At 38.3% G+C, this 20260-nt stretch overlaps 1 protein-coding gene across 1 annotated transcript in view; it reads left to right on the plus strand.

Annotated features, from left to right (window-relative positions):
- The first annotated feature begins 5444 nt into the window (after positions 1–5444).
- ABCB5 (ATP binding cassette subfamily B member 5) overlaps positions 5445–20260 on the plus strand; it is a 32937-nt gene continuing 18121 nt past the window's right edge. Inside the window, exons 1-14 of the mRNA XM_027877948.1 lie at positions 5445–5513; positions 6224–6319; positions 7295–7382; positions 7532–7580; positions 8592–8736; positions 9144–9210; positions 9445–9636; positions 10672–10843; positions 11797–11921; positions 13670–13844; positions 14752–14865; positions 15725–15835; positions 18214–18339; positions 19608–19811. Coding sequence (XP_027733749.1) covers positions 6271–6319; positions 7295–7382; positions 7532–7580; positions 8592–8736; positions 9144–9210; positions 9445–9636; positions 10672–10843; positions 11797–11921; positions 13670–13844; positions 14752–14865; positions 15725–15835; positions 18214–18339; positions 19608–19811 — 1617 coding nt within the window. The 5' untranslated portion in view covers positions 5445–5513; positions 6224–6270. The remainder of the gene's footprint in view (positions 5514–6223; positions 6320–7294; positions 7383–7531; positions 7581–8591; positions 8737–9143; positions 9211–9444; positions 9637–10671; positions 10844–11796; positions 11922–13669; positions 13845–14751; positions 14866–15724; positions 15836–18213; positions 18340–19607; positions 19812–20260) is intronic.

Consider the following 20260-nt stretch of genomic DNA (forward strand, 5'->3'; position numbering starts at 1 on the left):
CTACTTATTGAAAGATTATTCCTACACAGGGATCTTGTGCTTCTGCATGAAATAATGATCTTATTTTTATTTCATGTCCATAACAAATATATATTAATTGTCAGCACTTTTTATCCCCTTTGCCCTTAGACTGTCTTTCCATGACTAACAATAATCCTATACTTTTCTTTATTCTGTTATTGATCCTCTCTTTTTTCTAAAGAATCACGAACTTCATAATGTCATTGACATTTTCATGAAGATCTTCTTCCTTGATCTCTCTGTATTTCTTGGGATGAAATGTAGAAAAGCCCATCTCCAGTTATTTCTCTCACCTCTTGAAAGAAAATGCTGTTTCTGGCACTCTCCAAGAATTTAAGAGGCCTTTTTTACCTCTTGTCTGTGTTGTCCACCTAATATTCCTGGTCTGATGGACCAAAACTGCTTGGCTGTCTTTCTTCTGATACAGAGAGAAGGCCCAAGAGTTAAGAACTTGCTTACATTAGACAGTTCCTCTACCCTTTCCCTTTCTATCTCAGTGTTTTTCTGAAATAGGTGTATAATGACATCCAATCCTCTGAATTATCCCTATAGGGCTTTATCACTTTTCCTGCTTAGGGTACACAAAGCGTTTGGCAGAATGACTGCCTTCTGTGCTTACTATGATCTTACTACCTGTACCACTCTATTACTTACAAGAGGGGAAAAAAGTGGTATTAGCTCTCTTTTATAAAAAAATGAACTTCATTGACTTGACTTTTTTTTTAAGTCAAGAAGGATTATAGTAATTCTGCCAAATTCTTCGCACTTATCACTTAAGTGTCTCCTAAAACAGACCTGCAAACTTCATGCATGTCTTTGTTTTCTTACTTTGAGAAAATGTGTACTACAGAGAACTTGCAAGGATTTATTGAGGCTAAAATGGTTTTGCAAGTTGTTCTGATTAAAAACTGTTATAATCAAATATCCAGCTTTGATGTCACAGTTTAGTTAAAAGAATCATATGTGTTCCTGCTCCTTAATTTCTGGGAAACCACAAATAATGGTTTTGCAACAGCATTAGGACTTCTGGACAACATAGCTCAGTCTTCCTCAGAAAGTTTAAGTGTTGGGACATACTTCTTTACCTTATTCTTAATTCTTCCAGCACTTACTTCTACCCAGACCTTCTCCATTCACTGCACCAAATTCCCAATAGTTCTGCAGCTGCCAATGTTATAGCAGCAACACTGTTTCCGTTTGGAGAATTACAGTATTTTACTTAGCTGCCCCCTTTCGTGAGCCATTCCTTTTGTGTCCACCAAAATATGACCCAATCTCCTGACTTCACTGTGCCATGACTACAGTTACTATAGTACTGTTGAGCTTTAGTACAATATGTATGTCCTCGAACTGTTATAGATATATGGGATTTGATGACAGCTATTGGTGACTAGCCCTCCAAACCTACAGTACCAATTTTCTATTTTGGGGCTGATTTCTGACAAATAAATAAGAAAACTGGGCTTTCTTATATTAAAGTGATTCTGCCAAGTCTTTTCTGATTGAATCGCAGGTGGAATACATATGCAAAAGTCACAAAGCAACTAAGACTGAAGTGCAATACAGAAAGAAAAAGGTTTTTTTATAGCTCCACGCTGTGAATTACAACCCAGCTGCATGAAACATGTAGATGATCACCTGTAATTAAGATAACAGGTCAAATACTAGCATTGATTCCCCATGTGTGGTTTCTAGGTGCAGGCTAGGTGTCTTTCTGATGCTCTTCTGGTCTGTTACAGAAGTCAAAAAACAGTAAGGAACTATAACACCTGTGAAATACACTACACCTGCTTTGTATTTGACTCTTATTCTGAGGAAACATTCCAGTAAAGTTGGGTGTCTACTGGTTTTGCATACCATGTGTTGCATTCTTTTCAGGGTTAATGCTTTTCTTGGGAAATGAGTTCTCATTTCCAGCTTGCATTAAAGGATTTTTCTGGTAGGGTGTTTTATTTGCTTTTTTTTTTTTTTTTAAATAATATTGTGCTTAAGGTTAATAGATCTTTCAAGAAGGTGTGTTTTCTAATACCGTCATTTATGGCTGGTGTTAATTAACGATACTTGACTGTGTTTAATTTTGCTCTTCCTGTCAGTGACCACTTTTGAACAGAGGAATCAAACACATGGAGGCATGGGTGTACACTGGCTGTTTGGAATAGGATAATTTTCAGATATAGCTAGTATTTTCCAAAGATATACAAATATTTCTGATTAAAGAAGAAATAGTATTTTCTCTCCAAATTGCATTATGATATTTTATTATAAGGTGTTCCTCCCAAAATTACAAGGGCATTCTACAATTTTTTATGTTGTTTCTCCAACTTCTTTTATTGACGGAAGTCTTCTCTGTTTAGCACATGTGTTTTAGTCCAGAATTTTTGCTTCTGCAAAAATGTCAGAATATGCTAATTTATTTTGTACTGAAGCACAGTATAGTTAGCAGCAATAAGACTACAAGACCATGTTCCTCAGTAGTTTTGATGGGGAATCTTTTTCCAGGAGACAGTTTCTTACTCCTCTTTTTGTTTGTTTTCTATTTTAATCTGTTTGTTTATAGTTTGGGTGGGGCTTTTTCCCCTTTGAATATGCTCATTAATTGGTACGGAGTACAGCATCACTTCCAAAGGAAGAAATGGCGAGAGGAGGGAAAGAGAAAATAGATTTCTTCTCAACACCCTGCGATTCTCTTCTCTGAATGATCAGTTTGCTCTGCTCATCTCGCCCACCCTTTTTGGATTGACTTTTCTATGCAGAGGAACCCTGAGGCTCTTTCCTACCAGGCCTGTGGTGAACAGAGCAATGGATCTGAATTGTAATTGACACTTCATAGTTACTGTGTGTGAATAACTGATAAGGAAGCTTTGAAAACTGAAAGTGTCTCTGTTTTGGAGGTACCAAATACTCCCTAAGTGCCAGTGATGCCAACTCAGATGTGTGAGTATCTAGCAGCTCTGAAAAGTGGTCTAAGTGACTTTTTTTTGCTCATGCTACCTGTATCCTTCTACTTTGCCATCTATGTGCTCTCAGTCCCACACCAGGCATTTGCTTTCTAGGTGGGATGTCCCTATGTCTAGAATTTTAAATGTAAAGATAGTTTATTTTGAAAATAACTGTTTATTGCCTTTTTTAACAAAAAACTGATATGTTGTGATGAGATGTTCTCACTTTCCTTGAGATAAATAAGAAATAAAACTGTTGTGTTTGGGGAAAGAAATACTGCATACAGTTCTGAAATGTTGGGCTGGGGCAGAGAAGTACTTTAGCTGTTTTGTCTCTTAAAAATCTGTAAATCCATACTCTTCACAGCAGCAGAAGTCAAACTCTTTCACTAATTTTTTTGAAAAAGAGAACACCAATGTGTATGTGCATAATGCAGGCTTAACATTGAGTCACGGAATCCTAGAACCATCTAGGTTTGAAAAGACCTAGATCACCACTAAACTATGTCTCTATGTGCCACAGCTTAATGCCTTTTAAATGTCTTCAGGGATGCTAACATAACAACCTCCCTGGGCAGCCTGTTCTGATGCTTGGCAATGCCTCTGGTGAAGAAATTTTTTATAAAATCAAGACTAAACCTCTTCTAGTACAACTTGAGGCCACTTCCTCTCGTCTTGTCTCTTCTTACTTGTCAGAAGAGACTGACCCTCACCCAGCTACAACCTCCTTTCATTAAGTTATAAAGAGCAATAAGATCTCCCTTAAGCCTCCTTTTCTCCAGGCCAATAAAAATTATATATATATATATATATTTAATATAAGTCAGTAATATAACCCTGGGTAATACTAATGAGATAAGAAAGCACTAAAAAAAATAATAGCATGTTAGGAGTTTAATTGAACATGTAGGGTCCCAATGGTACAATGATACCTAATAATGCCTTTTCTTCTGAGGTTCTTCCAGGGCATCATAACCAATGTATAAAACATACTCTCAATCCTGTGCAGAAGGCAGAAAAAGGAAGCTTAAGTTAGGCTGAGTCCTGAACTTGTTAGTTTAGGATAACTTCAGCTGACTAACTAGTTAAATTATTTGGGGCTCAGCTCTGGGATAATGGTATGTGAGTAGATGGAAAAAATAACTACTAGTTCATTTTTCATAAACATTAAAGGCATTACTGGAAGCAAATTATATACTGGAAGCAAATTATACAGACTATAACATGTTCCAGTGGGGAAGATGAAGAACTGTTATTTTTAAGATTGTGCAGAAAACCTAGTTTGGTTGCCTGATTTCTTCACAGGAAAGAAAAAAAAAAAAAACACAAACAAACAAAAAACCAACCAACCAAACAAACAAAAAAACCCCACATCATCCTCTGAAACAACCCTAAACAAAAAAGAGTCTTAATTTTGATAAAACCCCACACAAATTGTGGGGAAGAGGTGGGAACTAACTGAGTGAAATATGCTGCTTAGCTTCTCTGAAAACAATGATGAATTCAGCTGGCTTTGCTCTTCATGCCATTAAGAAGTAGAAAAATTGAAACACTTCTTTTAATAACTTTTCTCAGTTCAAATTCATCAGTATACCTTTACTCTTAGTTGAAATTCACCAGAAGCAGTGATGCAATTCTGCAAATGAGGAATGACCTTGCAGATGGCTTTCGCAAGCCTGAATGTTTCCTTGGAAAAGAGACTCATTCAAATAACCCCTCACCTCTGCTTAGCAGCAGAGTTTTCTTAACTAAAATTCTTTCAGTTCAAGTAATGATAAGACTCTGTGTCTGGTTCTGGGCTGCTCAGTACAAGAGAGACCTGGAGCTCCTGGAGTGGGTCTGGCATAAGGCTATGAAGATGATGAGGGTACTGGAGCACTTCACTTCTGAGGAAAGGCTGAGGAAGTGGAGCGTGTTTAGCCTGGAGAAGAGACGACCAAGAATGGATCTTATAAATGTCTGTAAGTATCTGACAAAAGAGGGTGCAAGAGGATGGAGCTAGGCTCTTTTCGGTGGTGCCAAGCAGCAGGACATGAAGCAATGGGCGGAAACTGATGCACAGGAAATTCCACCTCAACATGAGGAAGAACTTCTTTACTGTGTGGGTAACCAAGCACTGGAACAGGTTGCCAGAGAGGTTGTGGAGTCTCCTTCCCTGGAGATATTCAAAATCCATCCGGATGGATCAATACTGAGTAACATGCTCTAGGGGACTCTGCTCGAGCAGGGAGGTAGGACTGGCTGAACTCCCGTGGTCTCTTCTAACATTAACCCTTCTGTAGGGCTCAGGGTGGAAGCGAAGCCCCAGCAAGGGGGGCAAGCTGCTCGCCGTGCGCAGTGTGCAGGGCAGGGGGCGGTGGGAGTCATCTTCTCAAGGGCTCAGCCCGGCTGCGGCTCAGACCATCACCTGAAACCCGAGCCGGAGCAGGGAGGGCGGTGCCCGCCTCTATAACACCCGGGCGGGCTGGGGGGGATCCGCCCGCAGGGAGCGGGGCGGCTGTTGGTGGCTGCAGCCGCCAACCCACCCGTGTGTGCGCAGCGTGGGCTGTGAAGGTAAGCTGAAATAACGTGAGGGGGAAAGCACAATCAGCAGTCGAACAAAAACGGGGTAGTTTTTTGTGGGGTTTTTTGTTTGTTTGTTTGTTTGGTTTGGTTGTTTTTTTTTTTTAAATCTGAAGTCGATTAGGTATTTTGTTATCCTTATTACTTTAGCCTTCATCAAATTCACACGTGGCTTTTCGTTTGGGGCTTTGGTTTTTCTTGTTGTTTGTGTGGTTTTTGGGTTTTTTGGGGTTTTTTTTGACCAGTGTATTTGATGTATCAGGAAGAGAAGTCTAGGGAGACTTGGAGCACCAGTCATTTACAGCCTCTGAATCTCTCCTAGTACCATATGGCATAATGAGTACATGTCTTTATCATTGTAATAATGACCATATTGTGACTGCTCAATTAGTTTTAATCAAACATAAAGTAATGAGGGAAATCCTCGATTCTGTATTAGATCATCTACAATAATTTCTGTATGACCTCAGGATTTAGCATAAAAGACTACTAAAGCAGGCTACTCAACTAGGTCCCCTTGTAAAAGTGTGCACTGTTCCCAGTATCTCATTAATAGTAGTTATTTTGTTATGCTGTTACATATTTTATTTTCTGTTCGATTTAAATAGAATGGAGACCAAGATGTAATGAGTCATGGAAAAATTCACGGATGTGAACTCTTTAAATATTTACTAATTCTAAATGTTGGTTTTTAAGTGCAGGCTTTGATGAATGCGACTTCCTTATAAAATTAGAACAAAGAAGAACAATGAAGGACCATTTTGTAAATTCCACAGGAAAGGACCTCTCTGATGCTGGTAGGCATGAACACTATGTGTGTCTGAGGAATATATTCCACAGCTCTCAATCTAAAGATGCATTATAAACCTTTCCTTAATGTTATAGTGGTTTTGTAGGAGATAACATAATGAGTTTCCACTGAACTAAAGCCACACCTGTAAAGTGTTTCTGGATGAATCATTCCATCAAGTTCAACAGAAGTCATTTATGTGGGTAAAACTGTTTAGGAGGGTTCTAGCCTTGGCATGAAAATACTTCTGAGGTAAGCTAAGCTGGGAGTACATTATTGTTTTTAAATGGTTGTCTAAACCAGTTATTATAGACTGATTGGCATTACAAAAAAAAAGAAAATGTAGAAAATTCTATTCATAGTGAATCAGCAGTTAAGGCAAATGTAAATTTACCCCACAGTCGCTGCTGTGGGGAGCCCCTTTTTCCCCACGTTTTACAGCTGGTTCCCTACTGCGGTTGCTCATCAGTTTCTTTAGATACTTATTACATGTCATTTTATGCATTTAGAATTATGAGATTTCCAGGGTAGGATTCATCTTTCATGTAGGTTTTCTGAAGTCCCTAGCACAAAGGAAGTGGGACACATGGCAACTACTGCAATAGAAAGAAAAAATGGAGATTATTAGTATAGGCAAAGACATGTTTCTTCAGTTAACTTCCATCTCTTCTGTGCAGTTATAACCTTCGCTCTAAGCAAATCCACTCATTTCATTAGGTCTTCTTCTCATTTGCATTCACTTGTGTGTTTGAAGAATTAATTAACTCTTACTTTTGTTTCCCTATTGGAAATGGAAGTGGAAGTTTTTTCTGGAGTAAAGAAGAACTGAATAGAAAGGAATTTTCAAGAAAAATTCACTGGGCTCTTTCAAGGACACGAGAAAACTATTTCTAGAATGCAAAAGTCTCAGCAGTGAAAGATGCAGGAAATTGGTCCAATAGTTAGGTTATTAAGTTTAAAATGTCTGCTTTTTATTTAACAGAACCTGCAGGTGAAGGATATGACAATCCCTCTTTCCAACATGGAGAACATCTTGAACAAAGTGACAAATTAAAGCCCAAGAGAAAAAAGTAGGTATTATTTGAACTCAAGGCATTGGATGCTTGTATGCTTGTTATATGGGGGCAGGGGAAGGAAAAGAAGAGTTTAGTACAGCTTTACAGAGAAAAAAAAAAAAAAAAAGTCCTTATATTAATTAGTCTTTTGTATTTTTCTCTAGGAAAGAAAATGAGAAGTCAGAAAAACAAATGGTTGGCATTTTTGAATTGGTTAGTGTCCAGTTTAATGGTCTGTTTTATTTTTTTTTTTTATTTGTCATTGTGAGTTGCTTATGAATTGTAATTAATAGGCAACAAAAAACCCGAGAAAAAGCCTGAGACCTACTGATTCTAAATCTCTTTACATTTTGCCCTGTTATGTCAGATTCCCCTCTTGGTGGATTGGTAGCACTGACAGCAGTTCAACCTTAGTTCTGTTGGAAGATGAACCTCACCCCTGCTGAGGCTTTCTAGGACATATATACTGCACAGGCCTTGCCTTACCTCTAGTTATAAGTGGTTTGTCCTGTGTCTGACATCTGAGGGATCTGCTCTCTAGTATAGTTTTATGTCAGTTTTCTCTACAGCATCTATTCCCAAATAGCTATTACTTCTGGACTTGCTTGTTCTGGAACAGAGAAGTTTTATTCTTCTCTAATTTATTCCATGCCCATTTAGGCCTTATTAAGAGGGTTAGGACAGTCAGGAATAAAATACTCTGATTTCAGGTTAACCCACCCTAGCATAGCTATGGCAGTTTAAATTCACATCCTTCTTTAAACCAAACAAATGTACAAGGGTAGATGGGCCTGAAGATACAACCTATCTCTGCTAAAATAATTTTCTACTGGTAGATATAAGTCAGGTTTTGGTCAATAACTCACTCTTGTTTATATTGTAAAGGCATTATCTTAGGAAATGAGTAACTTCATGGAACAGAAAGTGCAATATATTGTACAAAGGTCATCATCACTTACAAACATGTAGTTTTTTCCAAATGGCGAGTCCATGTTCTGCCAATATTCTTTTAGCAACCTTACTGAGTACTGATGTAAAGATGTGTTCAACTACTATAAGATTCTTATATTCTGAGTTTACTGTCAGCTGGAGCGTTGCTACTTTAGAACATGTTGGTAAAAACAACGCTGTTCTGCATGCTGTACTGTAGCAAATACATAAACTGTCAGGTGCAATGTCACTTTTTCTCTCTCTTTTTTTTTTTTTTTTTTAATGCACACATAGTTTTGCTATGCTGACTGGGTGGATGTCCTTTTGATGATAGTTGGTTTGATCGCAGCTGCTGCAAATGGTACTGGAATGCCACTTATGATCATAATCTTTGGAGAGATGACAAACAGCTTTGTGCTAAGTGGCGTGGAATCAAACGGTAAGAAGTTTAAAATTAGAATTCTCTGCATATTGCTTATGTTTTGCTACAAGGGCTAAGATGCCTTTTTTCCCCCCAGATTCTGCAGTAGTACACATCTAACAAGTATATAATGAGAAACATTCATCCTGCTGGAAATAATCCAGTCATTTTAATCACTCTTTAATGACAAAGCCAGGGTAGAACCAAAGGATTGGATGTGCTCTTTATTAATGAACTTCAACTTGGGTGAGATAGTAAGGAGCATAACCAACTTCTGTATTGATTATCTGACATTATTTCCTTAAATGTGAATTTGCTGAATCATTTTGTATTTTGCAAGAAACTGATGACCTTATATTGCCATGAATTATCTTCTACATATAACACTTTCACAAACATTACTATTTTTTATTTCCCCTTGACAGATACTTCAGTAAACAGTTCCAGCTGCCCATCAGCTCCAGGTGTGGATATAGAAGGTGACATGACAAAGTAAGAGTCTTTATAGTTTTCGTGTTAGTAGAGTATTGGAGAATTTTCTTTTACTGTGTTATCTCTTTGAGCAGAAGCCAAATGTTTGCCTTCTCAAAAGGTTTTCCAATAATGCATCGCAGGCTTCAATATTTAATTTGGTGTGATAAATCAAGACTAGTTGCTGCTTTGTGTGTCTAACTTCTCTCACACCACCCATGTGGCATCACATGGACTTTTGTTCTCTTATTCCAGATTTGCTTACTATTACGTGGGAATTGGCTTTGCTGTGTTGATCCTGAGCACCGTCCAAGTATGGACATTTTTGGTTGCTGCTGCGAGGCAAACAGCAAGGATCCGGCAGAAGTTCTTTTTTGCAGTGCTCCATCAGGAGATGGCTTGGTTTGATACTACCCAGATAGGAATGCTGAACACCAGACTGACAGAGTGAGAGTTTTGCTCTTTTTTCACACATACTGCCCCCCTGCCCCACCAAGCGTGACATTTGGAAGAAAACTGCCATTTATCTTTCTGGAATAGCCTATAGAGAGTTTAAAAAAAAAAATCCTTTTCAACCTAATTTGTGAAGTATCTGTGATACATGCATTGGAAGGGTTTTTGGTGTGAGATGCCTGACACTGGGTTTCTGATGTCCATGAAGTATGTGGCAGTCAGTACTAGATAAACACCTCTGCTGTCTCTTCCTGTTTTACAAACACTGAAAGCTCTGACATTTTATCGAATGAAAATGAGCTTGTACTTGCATCCAGTCAGATCTCAGGCTGAACTCTGTCCAGGCAGTTAGTCTTTGGAGCTTTTCCATAAACTTAAATAGACTTAGGGATAAGTACTGTAAACCTCAAGATGCTATGGGACTGTATGCTTGAGCAGAATTTCTTTTTTCCTGGATTTTAAAGTAACTTTAGACAGAGCTGTATCCTGAAAGGTGTAAGAGAAGCTTAAACCAAAGTACTCTCAACTCTAGCATTTATATGTTCTGGGAAGAGAAAATGACCATTATGAAAAATGGAGTTATTCCAAATAATGTTCTGATGAAATAGAGGTAACCCTTCCTCTGAGTCTGTAGCTAAAATTCAGAACATAAAATGCATCAGAGCTGAGCAGAAGAAATTGTTTGGAGATAGTTATGTTGGGTGAGGAGGCTCCTTGACTGTTTACTTGTACTGTTCCATTTGGATGCCTGATAAGGGAGCTAGGTCATTTATGACCTAGTGACAGGGCATAGAAAGAGCAGAAAATGATGAAGAATACAGTAAGTGAGCCCTTTAAAACAGGAGGTTTCTGCTGTGTTTTGGCTGCAGAAGAGCCTAATAGTAGAGTCCAGTAGCTGTGGTTAGAAATGTCCCTGTGCCAGTTAGGAAATGGCAAAGCTTCTGACGTTAGGCCACCCAGCATGAAAGGGAAGGGAGTCACAATGAAAGGCATTCCAAGCTAACAAATCTTTTTTATTATTATTTAAAGGGATATCAACACCATCCACCAAGGCATCGGAGACAAGATCAGTATATTTTTACAGTATTTTACCACGTTTGTGACAGGGATTATTATAGGATTCATCTATGGATGGAAGCTCACACTGGTGGTTTTGTCAGTCAGCCCTCTTCTTGCTGCATCGGCAGCAGTTTGGTCAGCTGTAAGTGTGTGTGGATTAAAAAACAAATACCACAAAAACATTACAACTCTTATGCACAGGAAATGGGGAGAGAATGGAAGAAAACTGGTTTGGTTTCTAAGTTGTGAGGTTGGCCCCACATTTACTTTATGATTTCTGTTCTTTTTGTAGCCTTTCTCTGCGTTCCCAAGCACATACTTGTAAGTCATGTTCCTTCTGTCTGCATATTCTGTCCTTATTCCATGTTACAGGAGGGTAATGTGCATCAGAGAGTCTTCCTTGCATGGGGATTTCCTCATACAGAGCATTGGGGAAGCCCAAGCACATACCTGTAACCCTCACTTTTCCTTTCCAAAACATACTTTTCAAGTGCTTTCCATCTGCACTTACATGTACCACATCTCTTGCAAATAATTTACCAAATCGCATTCTGTGTACACAGTAGATCCTAGGACATACATACAGCTGCTGCAGACTGTAGTGAGATAAATCAGCAAAATATCTGGAGAGGTTTCCCTTTCAGATAGGAAAACACTTTCTCAGTTTGTGCTGTTGTAGCCATATTAATGGGTATGGCTCATATTCCTAAATGGATACTTATGTATGATTCTGTGGGGGTTTATTTTCTTCATTAAAGCATTTCAGATAAGCTAGGAACAAGGATGTTAGAGGCTGTAAAGCGATTGACTTGCTTACTTCAATCTCTGCTGGCACTCTCCTATGCTATGGCACACCTCTCTGCTCCTGCACACATCGTAGTAGAGCTCATAGGCTGTCCTCAGCTTGGGATGAAAGCAGATCAGCAGTGAAGCTCATCTGATGCTTGTGTAGCATGTGACTGTAATGGGGATACAATGATAAATTGGGCTGGATTTGGGGGGAACTCAGAGGAGTTGACCTCCACTTTCCTAAAATCTCATCTTATTTATATCCTTTCAGTAGGCTGCAATAACATCTGGTTTTCAACTTTCCAGCTCTTGGCATCCCTTACTGCTAAAGAACTGTCTGCTTACGCCAAAGCAGGAGCTGTGGCAGAAGAAATTTTGACAGCAGTCAGGACTGTTGTGGCTTTCAATGGACAGCAGAAGGCATTAGCAAAGTAAGTTTTTAACTAATTTAAAATATGGGAAAGGAATTTGGTTTGCAAGGATTTGGTTTGTTTGTGGTTTTTTTAAAATTATTTTTTTGGAAGGGACAAGGGAATGAGATTCTCCTTAGAGTAATTTTATCTTTCTGTAAATCACCTGAAAACAGATACGTAATTAGATCTAGCCAGCGAATACAGTTTAGTTTGTGTTATCATTGAAGCATAGAACTAAAATTTCCCCTCTGATTCGGATATGGAGTTAAACTTAATGTGAAAGTGGTGGAAAGACTGTCTTCACCTAGTCGTCTGACAGCAAAGCGTGTGATCAGTTGCTTAACTTATATAGCACATGTGCTCTGTTATGATCTTTGAACTTATATTTAAGCTATACTGGATAACAGCCTTAAGTAAAATCACATTACTGATTTTTGCTACTCTCATGATTTGCAAATAACACTTGTAGTTGACCGGTGTTGGCCCTAGTCAAATCTAAAAGGTGAGGTGGTTATGGCTGGCCAGGAACTTATTCACATATATATCAGATAACAAATGTAAACAATAACATTCGGTATACAAATAAATGATTCTATGAAGCTGGGAAAGGCAACCCAGAAGACCTGATTAATGAAACTTGTATATTTTTCAACTCTTACATTTGTCTTGGTGTTGTGCAAAATTTCTAAGGTGATGTCAGCCCTAGCTCAGTGTCCTACAGCCTGTATTTGTCTGCTTCTAAGGACTGAGCTCTGACTATAATATAGGTCTGTATCCTGCTTACTAGGAATTGTTCTTAAGATGCAACGCTTTCTGCTTATGCAGTAAAAAAGGCAAAAAAACCCCTAAGATGATCTAGATCAGTTGTCTTCCCCTCCTCTCTATCCTCTGCAATTACCAGTGTCTGAAAATCAAAGGGTAGGAGCTGCTCCAAACTATCTTGCCTAAAGACAAAATAACTGATACCTGAGTAACTCCATGACAGTAAGGCCTTTCCTTTCTGAGGCTGACCAGTCAGCCTCTTCCAAAGCTCTACCTCCATTTAATGTAAAAACAAACAAACAAAAAAGCAAACAGAAAACCCCCCACCAAATCAAAAACACCCCTTGGTGGCTCTCCTAGGAACATCTTCTACTAGGGACAGACAAACTCCTATCAGGGACTGACTAGGGCACTTTGCAGATAGGGGTTTGTGACTCCTGTGCAATTCTTGTGGTTTCATATGAATGCCATATTAATCAGTAAACTAACCTAAGGGAAAGATGTGTGACTTCCCAGAATGGCCAGTAAGAGAACAACTCTGCTATCAGAGGGAGCTTGCTTTCTTTTACCTCTTTCCCTAGTGCCTAGGGTTGTTGAGGTGGTTCATTTTTATTTTGCCTTTTTAAAACGTGAAAGACTAAACCATACCTCTGGTAGAATATGCTGATAAAACTTTTTCAAGGTTTCCTGTCAGGATTAAAGGAAACAAGTGGTTCAAGACTGGTATTGTGTCTTCCATCATGATAACAAAGTGATGCTCAATTGTTTGTTTTTTTAATTTGTCTTCCATAACATATAAGTATGCCAATGTTGCCAGCATAGGTCAGAGCAGATTTATTCAGATTAATTATATCCCTAATAGTCCTCTGTCAAAAAATAAATCTGTACATTGTTTGAGATTTTAGTTTTATTACATAAATCCTTTCAATTAAGAAAAGGGCACTGGGAAATAGCAGTCAGAATGCCATGTAGAACCTGTCAAATTTTTCCTTGTCCACTTTCAGATACAATGCTAATTTAGAGACGGCTAAACGTGTTGGAATGAAAAAATCCATTACCACCAACATATCTCTAGGTGTTTCACAATTTATTATCTTTGGGTCCTATGCACTTGGATTTTGGTATGGAACCAAGCTCACTGCTGAGGATGAACATTATGACATTGGTCGTGTCTTAATTGTAAGTACATCAGTCCAGCTTTGAAAAATGTTCTATAACTTCAAGAAAATAGTTATACAAGTGGTGTATCTGTTTTCTGCCACGTGCTTGCTAAATTAGCTGTTACAGACTCACTTGGTATAAAAGAGCTGGAAGGTATTCACTTTGCCTAGCTTTTGATACAAGAAGCTTGAACAGGGCACCTTGTATTCCCACCCTAATCAATGCAGAAGCAAAAGTGTCTGCGCTTTTCTCACTTGTCTTGGACTCTATTTGTAGAGTAGGATGAACAACCGAGAGCTGGTGGTTAAGAAGTGAAGACAAGTAATCTGAATTGCCAACAAAATTCTACCTAGAAAGAGATTAAATGGATCTCACTGGTGTGTTGAATGTGTACGGGGAAGTTCTCAAGATCTCATTTAGCCACAGTGTCTTCTATGCATTTTGTTGTTGTTTACTAGAGTGTTTAACAGTACATTACCAATATGTCTCTTTTTGGTAATGGTTTGAGGATATTTAACTATCTTATTATCATCAGAAGTTTAGCTACATGCTTAACTTTTTCTCTGTCCTCAGTATACTTCCTCACAGCATGTTAAGTGAATTGTGTGTTAAGAAAATCTGGACTAAATTTTGTGAGCCTCTTAACTTTGGGAACATCTGGACAACAACAGAGAAAGATATTTGTAATAAGAGAAAATGCAAGAACATTAAAAAGAAAAGTAATTCATGCCGCAAAGGCTTGTGTCAGTAGTTATAATTTACTCTGGGATAATGGGGTGTGCACACAAGCAACTGTGAAATGCACCTTTGACTTTTGTATTTAACTTATCAGAAAAGGGTTAAATACCAAAGTCTTTTGAGTGCACATCTGAGCACTGGGGACTTGGTAAGCATTAAGTGCAATGCTCCCCTCCATTTCCCACAGGTGTTCTTCGCTGTGCTTGTTGGAGCTTTCTCCCTGGGCCAGGCAGCTCCCAACCTGGAGAGTGTGGCTAAGGCACGTGGAGCTGCCTATGAAGTATATAAGATTATTAATAAGGTAAATAGCTAAGTAAATAGAATACAAGCCTTTCAACCACACTTAACTTCCCTTCCCTTTTTTTTTTTTCCCTCTTTGAGATATAACAAAAGCACTCTAAAGCCCCAAACCCATAAACTCTATAGATGCCTACCACACAAACTCATAATAATTCATATGAAGGAAACAGCCTCTTTATTTGTTATAATGAATTTTGGGAAACTTAGCATGTTTATCTGAGATATATAGTTGAGGTCTTTCTCTAGTCTTGGACTTTCAGCTCCAGGGGTAATGCACTGTACTAATTTTTAAAAAGTGCATATGTGCAGAATAGGAGCTGAGCTGTGGTTTATTGTGGGAGGAGTTGGTAAGGAATGGATTAGTAGTGCTATTGAAAGTTACAATATTAATAATCTGTGATCCTGATGTTGCTATGAAAAAGGTTTTCCATATTATTATCTTAGTCTTGCTATGCTATGCAGCAGTTGCATATCTGTGTATATAAAATAATTTAAACAATTAGGACTAAAAAGTTCATGGAGAAATGGCTGCACTATTCTTCTTGATGTGAGTACAAAATCCTCCTGTACAGATTACTGAGGGCCATGTTTTGGCTGCAAGATAGTGCAGTTAAGTTCTGCAATTACAGATTTTCTGCTATGGGTTTTGCTGCATTTGAAAATCATCTATATTTGTCAAAGTAGAATTCACAGTTACATGTTCCCATGTAATCAACATCCTGTGAGTAAAATGCAGCAGCTCTGCCATGGTAAACTGCAGTGTAAACCAGCAGCTGAGAGAGTAAACAGCAATGTAGCTAGCAGGAATAATAATTCCAAAAGTGACGTAACAGTAATATATTTTAAAAACCTCTTTCCAGAAACGGCTCATAGACAGCAGTTCTAAGGAAGGCTACAAACCAGACAAACTCATAGGAGAAATTGAATTCAGAAACATCCATTTCAGTTACCCAGCCAGACCTGATGTTAAAGTAAGTGTTTGGTTTCAATTGCTGTACTGAAATTCTTCAGCCTATGTCTATTTTTGTCTAATCTTGTTATTCTAGAATGCCAAATGCATTCCTGTTTTGGAGGGTGGGATATTAGTTTTCCCTCAATAGCGCACAAAGCTCTGGATCAACTGTCACTGTATCTGCTCACAATTCTCTTCTGCAGGAAAAATATAAGCACGTGTATTGTTCCTAGTCTGAATTACTGTGAACAAGCACTCTGAAAAATCAAACAAGATTTTTCAAAATCTGTCATTAAAACTTCTAGACTTTAAACAATTAAGTCAGAAAGTTGCTTTTTCTAGTTCCTTGGTCATTCAGAGTTGCTATGATATCCCATGTGAAAAATTATCTGTGACGTAGGCTTTAAAACAACATGCAGTCAAATGGATTGAAAAGTGTCATCCTAAATATGCATTTGGAAGTCAAAAGTTATATTGGGCAGATGTTAAAATTGCTGTTTGATAAACTGTTGTCCCTGTTCTTTGCCAGTTCAATTTCCCTTAGTGACCTATGTACATCATCTCATTGTGATTAGTTACTTTTGTGGTGATACAGTTAGTATGACCTCTTTGCCGTATTCAACAGTTTATAATCTTTTGAACACCTTGGTAAAGATAAAAGAAAGACGAATTTGCTGCTGTTCTTGCTTACTTGATGAAAAAAGAGATTGGAATAGAGATTTTAAATGCCAACAATTGAAAGCTGGACATGCTGATTTAGTGGTGAGAATGGGGAGCTTCACTCCCACTCCCACTTGACTTCACACACAGAAATCACTGGGGTTATTTCTTCAGATGGGTCTTCCTACCTCAGTCATCTGAGGCCTGTCCCATTGGGCATCAAATCTGTTTCCAGGACTCTGGGGCAGCTGAAGGGCAGACTCAGAGCTGGCCTTTCTTCCCTAACAGAAGTTGGTGCAGTGCATCTTCTGTCCCTCTTAGATCACAAATATGAAGTTAGAGAGCAGAGTCTTCGTCCTTCTTCCTAAAAATGCTGTTCAGACTGATAAGCTTTGTTATTAGTCAGCATGCCAAATGGGCGGGAAATAAGAAATATTTGTCATTCTTCCCAAATCTAAGTCAGCAGCTCTCCATACTAAGAGCATCAATGTTATTTAATGTATCCAAAAGGAATCAGCAAAGGTATTTAAAAGTTATCCACAATCTCTCAAGCAATTGATGCAATACAGTATAATCCCCCCTGTCCATGTTAAACCAAATCAAAGAGATCTAAGGAGTCTAGTTGTTGTTAGTTTTAATCTTGACAACACCTTGCCTGATGAAAGAGTTAGAAATACCCTATTATGTGGTTGTGACCATTTGCATCTGGAGATACTGTGGCATCCAGAATATGGTTCTTTCTTGATAATGCAGGCATGAGGATATCAGCTTCTTGGAGATGCAAACCTGCTGGATGTAATGCAGGGAAAGGAGAGGAATATTGCCACTGTTTTAATCTCTCATTGCAAAAACATTTGCAGGCAAAATTATAAATCGGCCTGGTATAAAAAAGAGGAGTTCCCATAGCAGCCAAATATTTTGGCAGCTACACAGCATTAACTTGTATATGACATGGACATCTTTTGAGGTAAAATGTTCCTTAATGTGAAAATAGCAACAAGGATACCATTAATCTTTAACTACCTCCCAGGTTGCTGAGTCTGTTAACAATAAGGAATGAGATTTACTAAAGGCTTTCCAGCAGTTACCTGGTCAAAACAACCATTTATATTCTAAAAATAGAAGGCAAGCTTGTTTCTCAGCCATCATGTTTAGCACCTGAAAAGTGTTTTTCTGTGAGATTCATAATTGAGTGTTATGCCGTTGGCTAAGCATTGGAAAATGAAGGACAGCAGGAGAATGGAAGATCCCCAGCCTGCTATCACACAAACTGGAGAAAATGAGCTATCAAGTTTAGAGTATTGTGGCTAAGTCTGTATTCATTGATTTGAGTGTGCTGGGCAATTTTCCCAAGAACTGGAATGCAATGATCTATGCAGGAGAACTCTTAAAAAATGCTTCTTGGCATGAACTTGGCCTGTTCCAGTTATCAGTCTTTTCAAATAATTCCCAGGCTTGATTTGGTAGCCCAGAAAGATCCAGGGACCATTCCCAAAAGAGAGATTGCATGTAACCATCCTGTTTCAAAGGCTAATACACTTCACAAGCATAAATGCAACCTTTCCCCTATCAGTGCTTCAAAATATTCTCAAGTACAATTAACTTATTAACATTGACATATCTTTAAATTGCAGCCCTTACGAATGCCTTGAATGTTACTGAAGTTATCTTGACAAACTGTTCTCTAACCAAACTTGTCAAATTAAGATATGTTTGTTTGTGGTTTTTTATTCCCAGATCCTCAAAGGTCTAAACTTGAAAGTTCAAACTGGGAAGACCATTGCTTTAGTTGGTTCCAGTGGCTGTGGAAAAAGCACTACTGTTCAGTTGCTGCAGAGGTTCTATGATCCTGACCATGGAGAAGTGAGTGTCTATAAGTGAACTGTAAAAACTGAGAGCTATTAGGTCAAACATGAGTTTTCCATGTTGACTGAACCTCATTTTCTATTTTTACTGAATTTGAGCATATGTCTGCATCATCCATATTTCCACAATTTAAATTTCAAGTGAAACATATTCTCCTGTTGGCTTAACTTCGTTATTCTACTCCTTCTTACAGTACTATGCCACAAATAGCAAATACCACTAGTCTTTCAATATATACAAGATCTGAATTTTAAATAATTTTTATCAACAAATGACTTTTAAAATTCTGTACACTTTAAGCAAAGCATAATCTTACAACGTTCTGCTGTATTTTGCTTCCCTTTCATTGAATGGTAACTAAAACCTGGAGAGAATTTTCCTATTTTAAAATGGTTGTTTGCTTGGTGAGGTTTTTTTCTCTATCTGCTAACCCACAGCAAAAGTCTCCATCATTATGCATTGTATGTCTTTTACCACTAAACACTAAATCCAGTCAGTAAATGGTAAATACTTCTCATAAGAAATTTCCAAAGGAAAAAGAAAAGGCGGAAAATAAACCACATTTCCTTTTTTTAAGGAAAATTTAGATTTTATTCTTGATATTTGAAGAATGCTACTTAGTTGCTACTGCTAGTTGAAAGTAGTTTGATGTTTAATATTTAAAATGTTTACCTATCAGTGCATAATGTACCAAGGTGACTGTTACCAACACATTTCATAGTGTTTCTGTGGCTGTTTATTCCTGCCCCCATGCCTGATTTTGCTGTGCCAGTGTTCATATGACCAAATTGCAAATTATCTACATTAAAGATAACTTTCCCTTTCTTTTCAGTCAACTTGGACTGTTTCTTTGATCTGATGCAAAGCACAGCCACAGAGGCAATTGTGTAGCCACAGCTGTGAGGACAGCAAACTGACACAGGGGCATGAGAACTGGGTAAAAAGTATGCAAAGAAGCTGGAAAAGTCTTAAGTCAGCTCAGACAGGATGGTTATTGGGGGGAAACAAACAGACAAGAAATCCCATCCAAACCAAAAAACCAATGTCTTCTCTGTTTATGCTGCCCCTCACCATTTCCCGGCTTGTGCAGTGGACAGAAAAACTGCAGTTGTAGCTTCTCCCCAACATAGTTTTCTACCAAAGAAAGCATTTTTTTCTTTCTTGACCTTGTAGCTGATACTCAAGTCAGTTGATGGTAATTAGTTGCTCTAATTATGAACAAAATGCATTTCCTCAACTTCTTTAACGCCCTCTTTTCCTCTTAGATTACCTTAGATGGTCGGGATATTCGGACACTTAATGTAAAGTGGCTACGAGAAAATATTGGGATTGTGAGTCAGGAGCCTGTTTTGTTTGCAACCACAATAGCTGAGAACATTCGCTACGGCAGAGAAGACATTTCTGATGCTGAAATTGAGCGAGCAGCCAAGGAAGCCAATGCTTTTGACTTTATATCTAGACTGCCTGATGTAAGTTCACAAACATCTGTTGAGTGTAGAAATGGAAGGTTCATTTAGGCTGGTGTCCTGTTTCTGAGAAGGAGAGCATGGGAATTTACATTATACCACAACTTCTGAAAATATTCTTACAGCCTCCATCAGCTTTCAGTTTAGTGAGTTTTTTAACTAGATATTACACCTTCAGTTGCTCTCAAAGGGCTTCTGCTGAAGTCTGGGAAAAAAATGTCAGTGCCTTAACTGAGGAGAAAGAGAGCTTCACAGCTATATTGCCATCCTTAATCATCTCATGAGGCATGGGAAGAGTTGGGCTTTTAAAGAGAAGATCCAGAAATCCCAAACCCTTTGTCAGAAGCTGTCTATACATTCAACGGGAAATGGGTGCAGTGGCTGCATTTGAGGCTTACCACTTTTAGAGTAAGTGCCACAGTCAGTAAGAACCAAGCCATGGCTCTGTGTGG

The sequence above is a fragment of the Empidonax traillii genome, unplaced genomic scaffold (genome assembly GCF_003031625.1).
Source record: "Empidonax traillii isolate 1590-97213 ecotype Southwest subspecies unplaced genomic scaffold, ASM303162v1 scaffold35:size4298261, whole genome shotgun sequence".
Classification (NCBI taxonomy): Eukaryota; Metazoa; Chordata; class Aves; order Passeriformes; family Tyrannidae; genus Empidonax; species Empidonax traillii.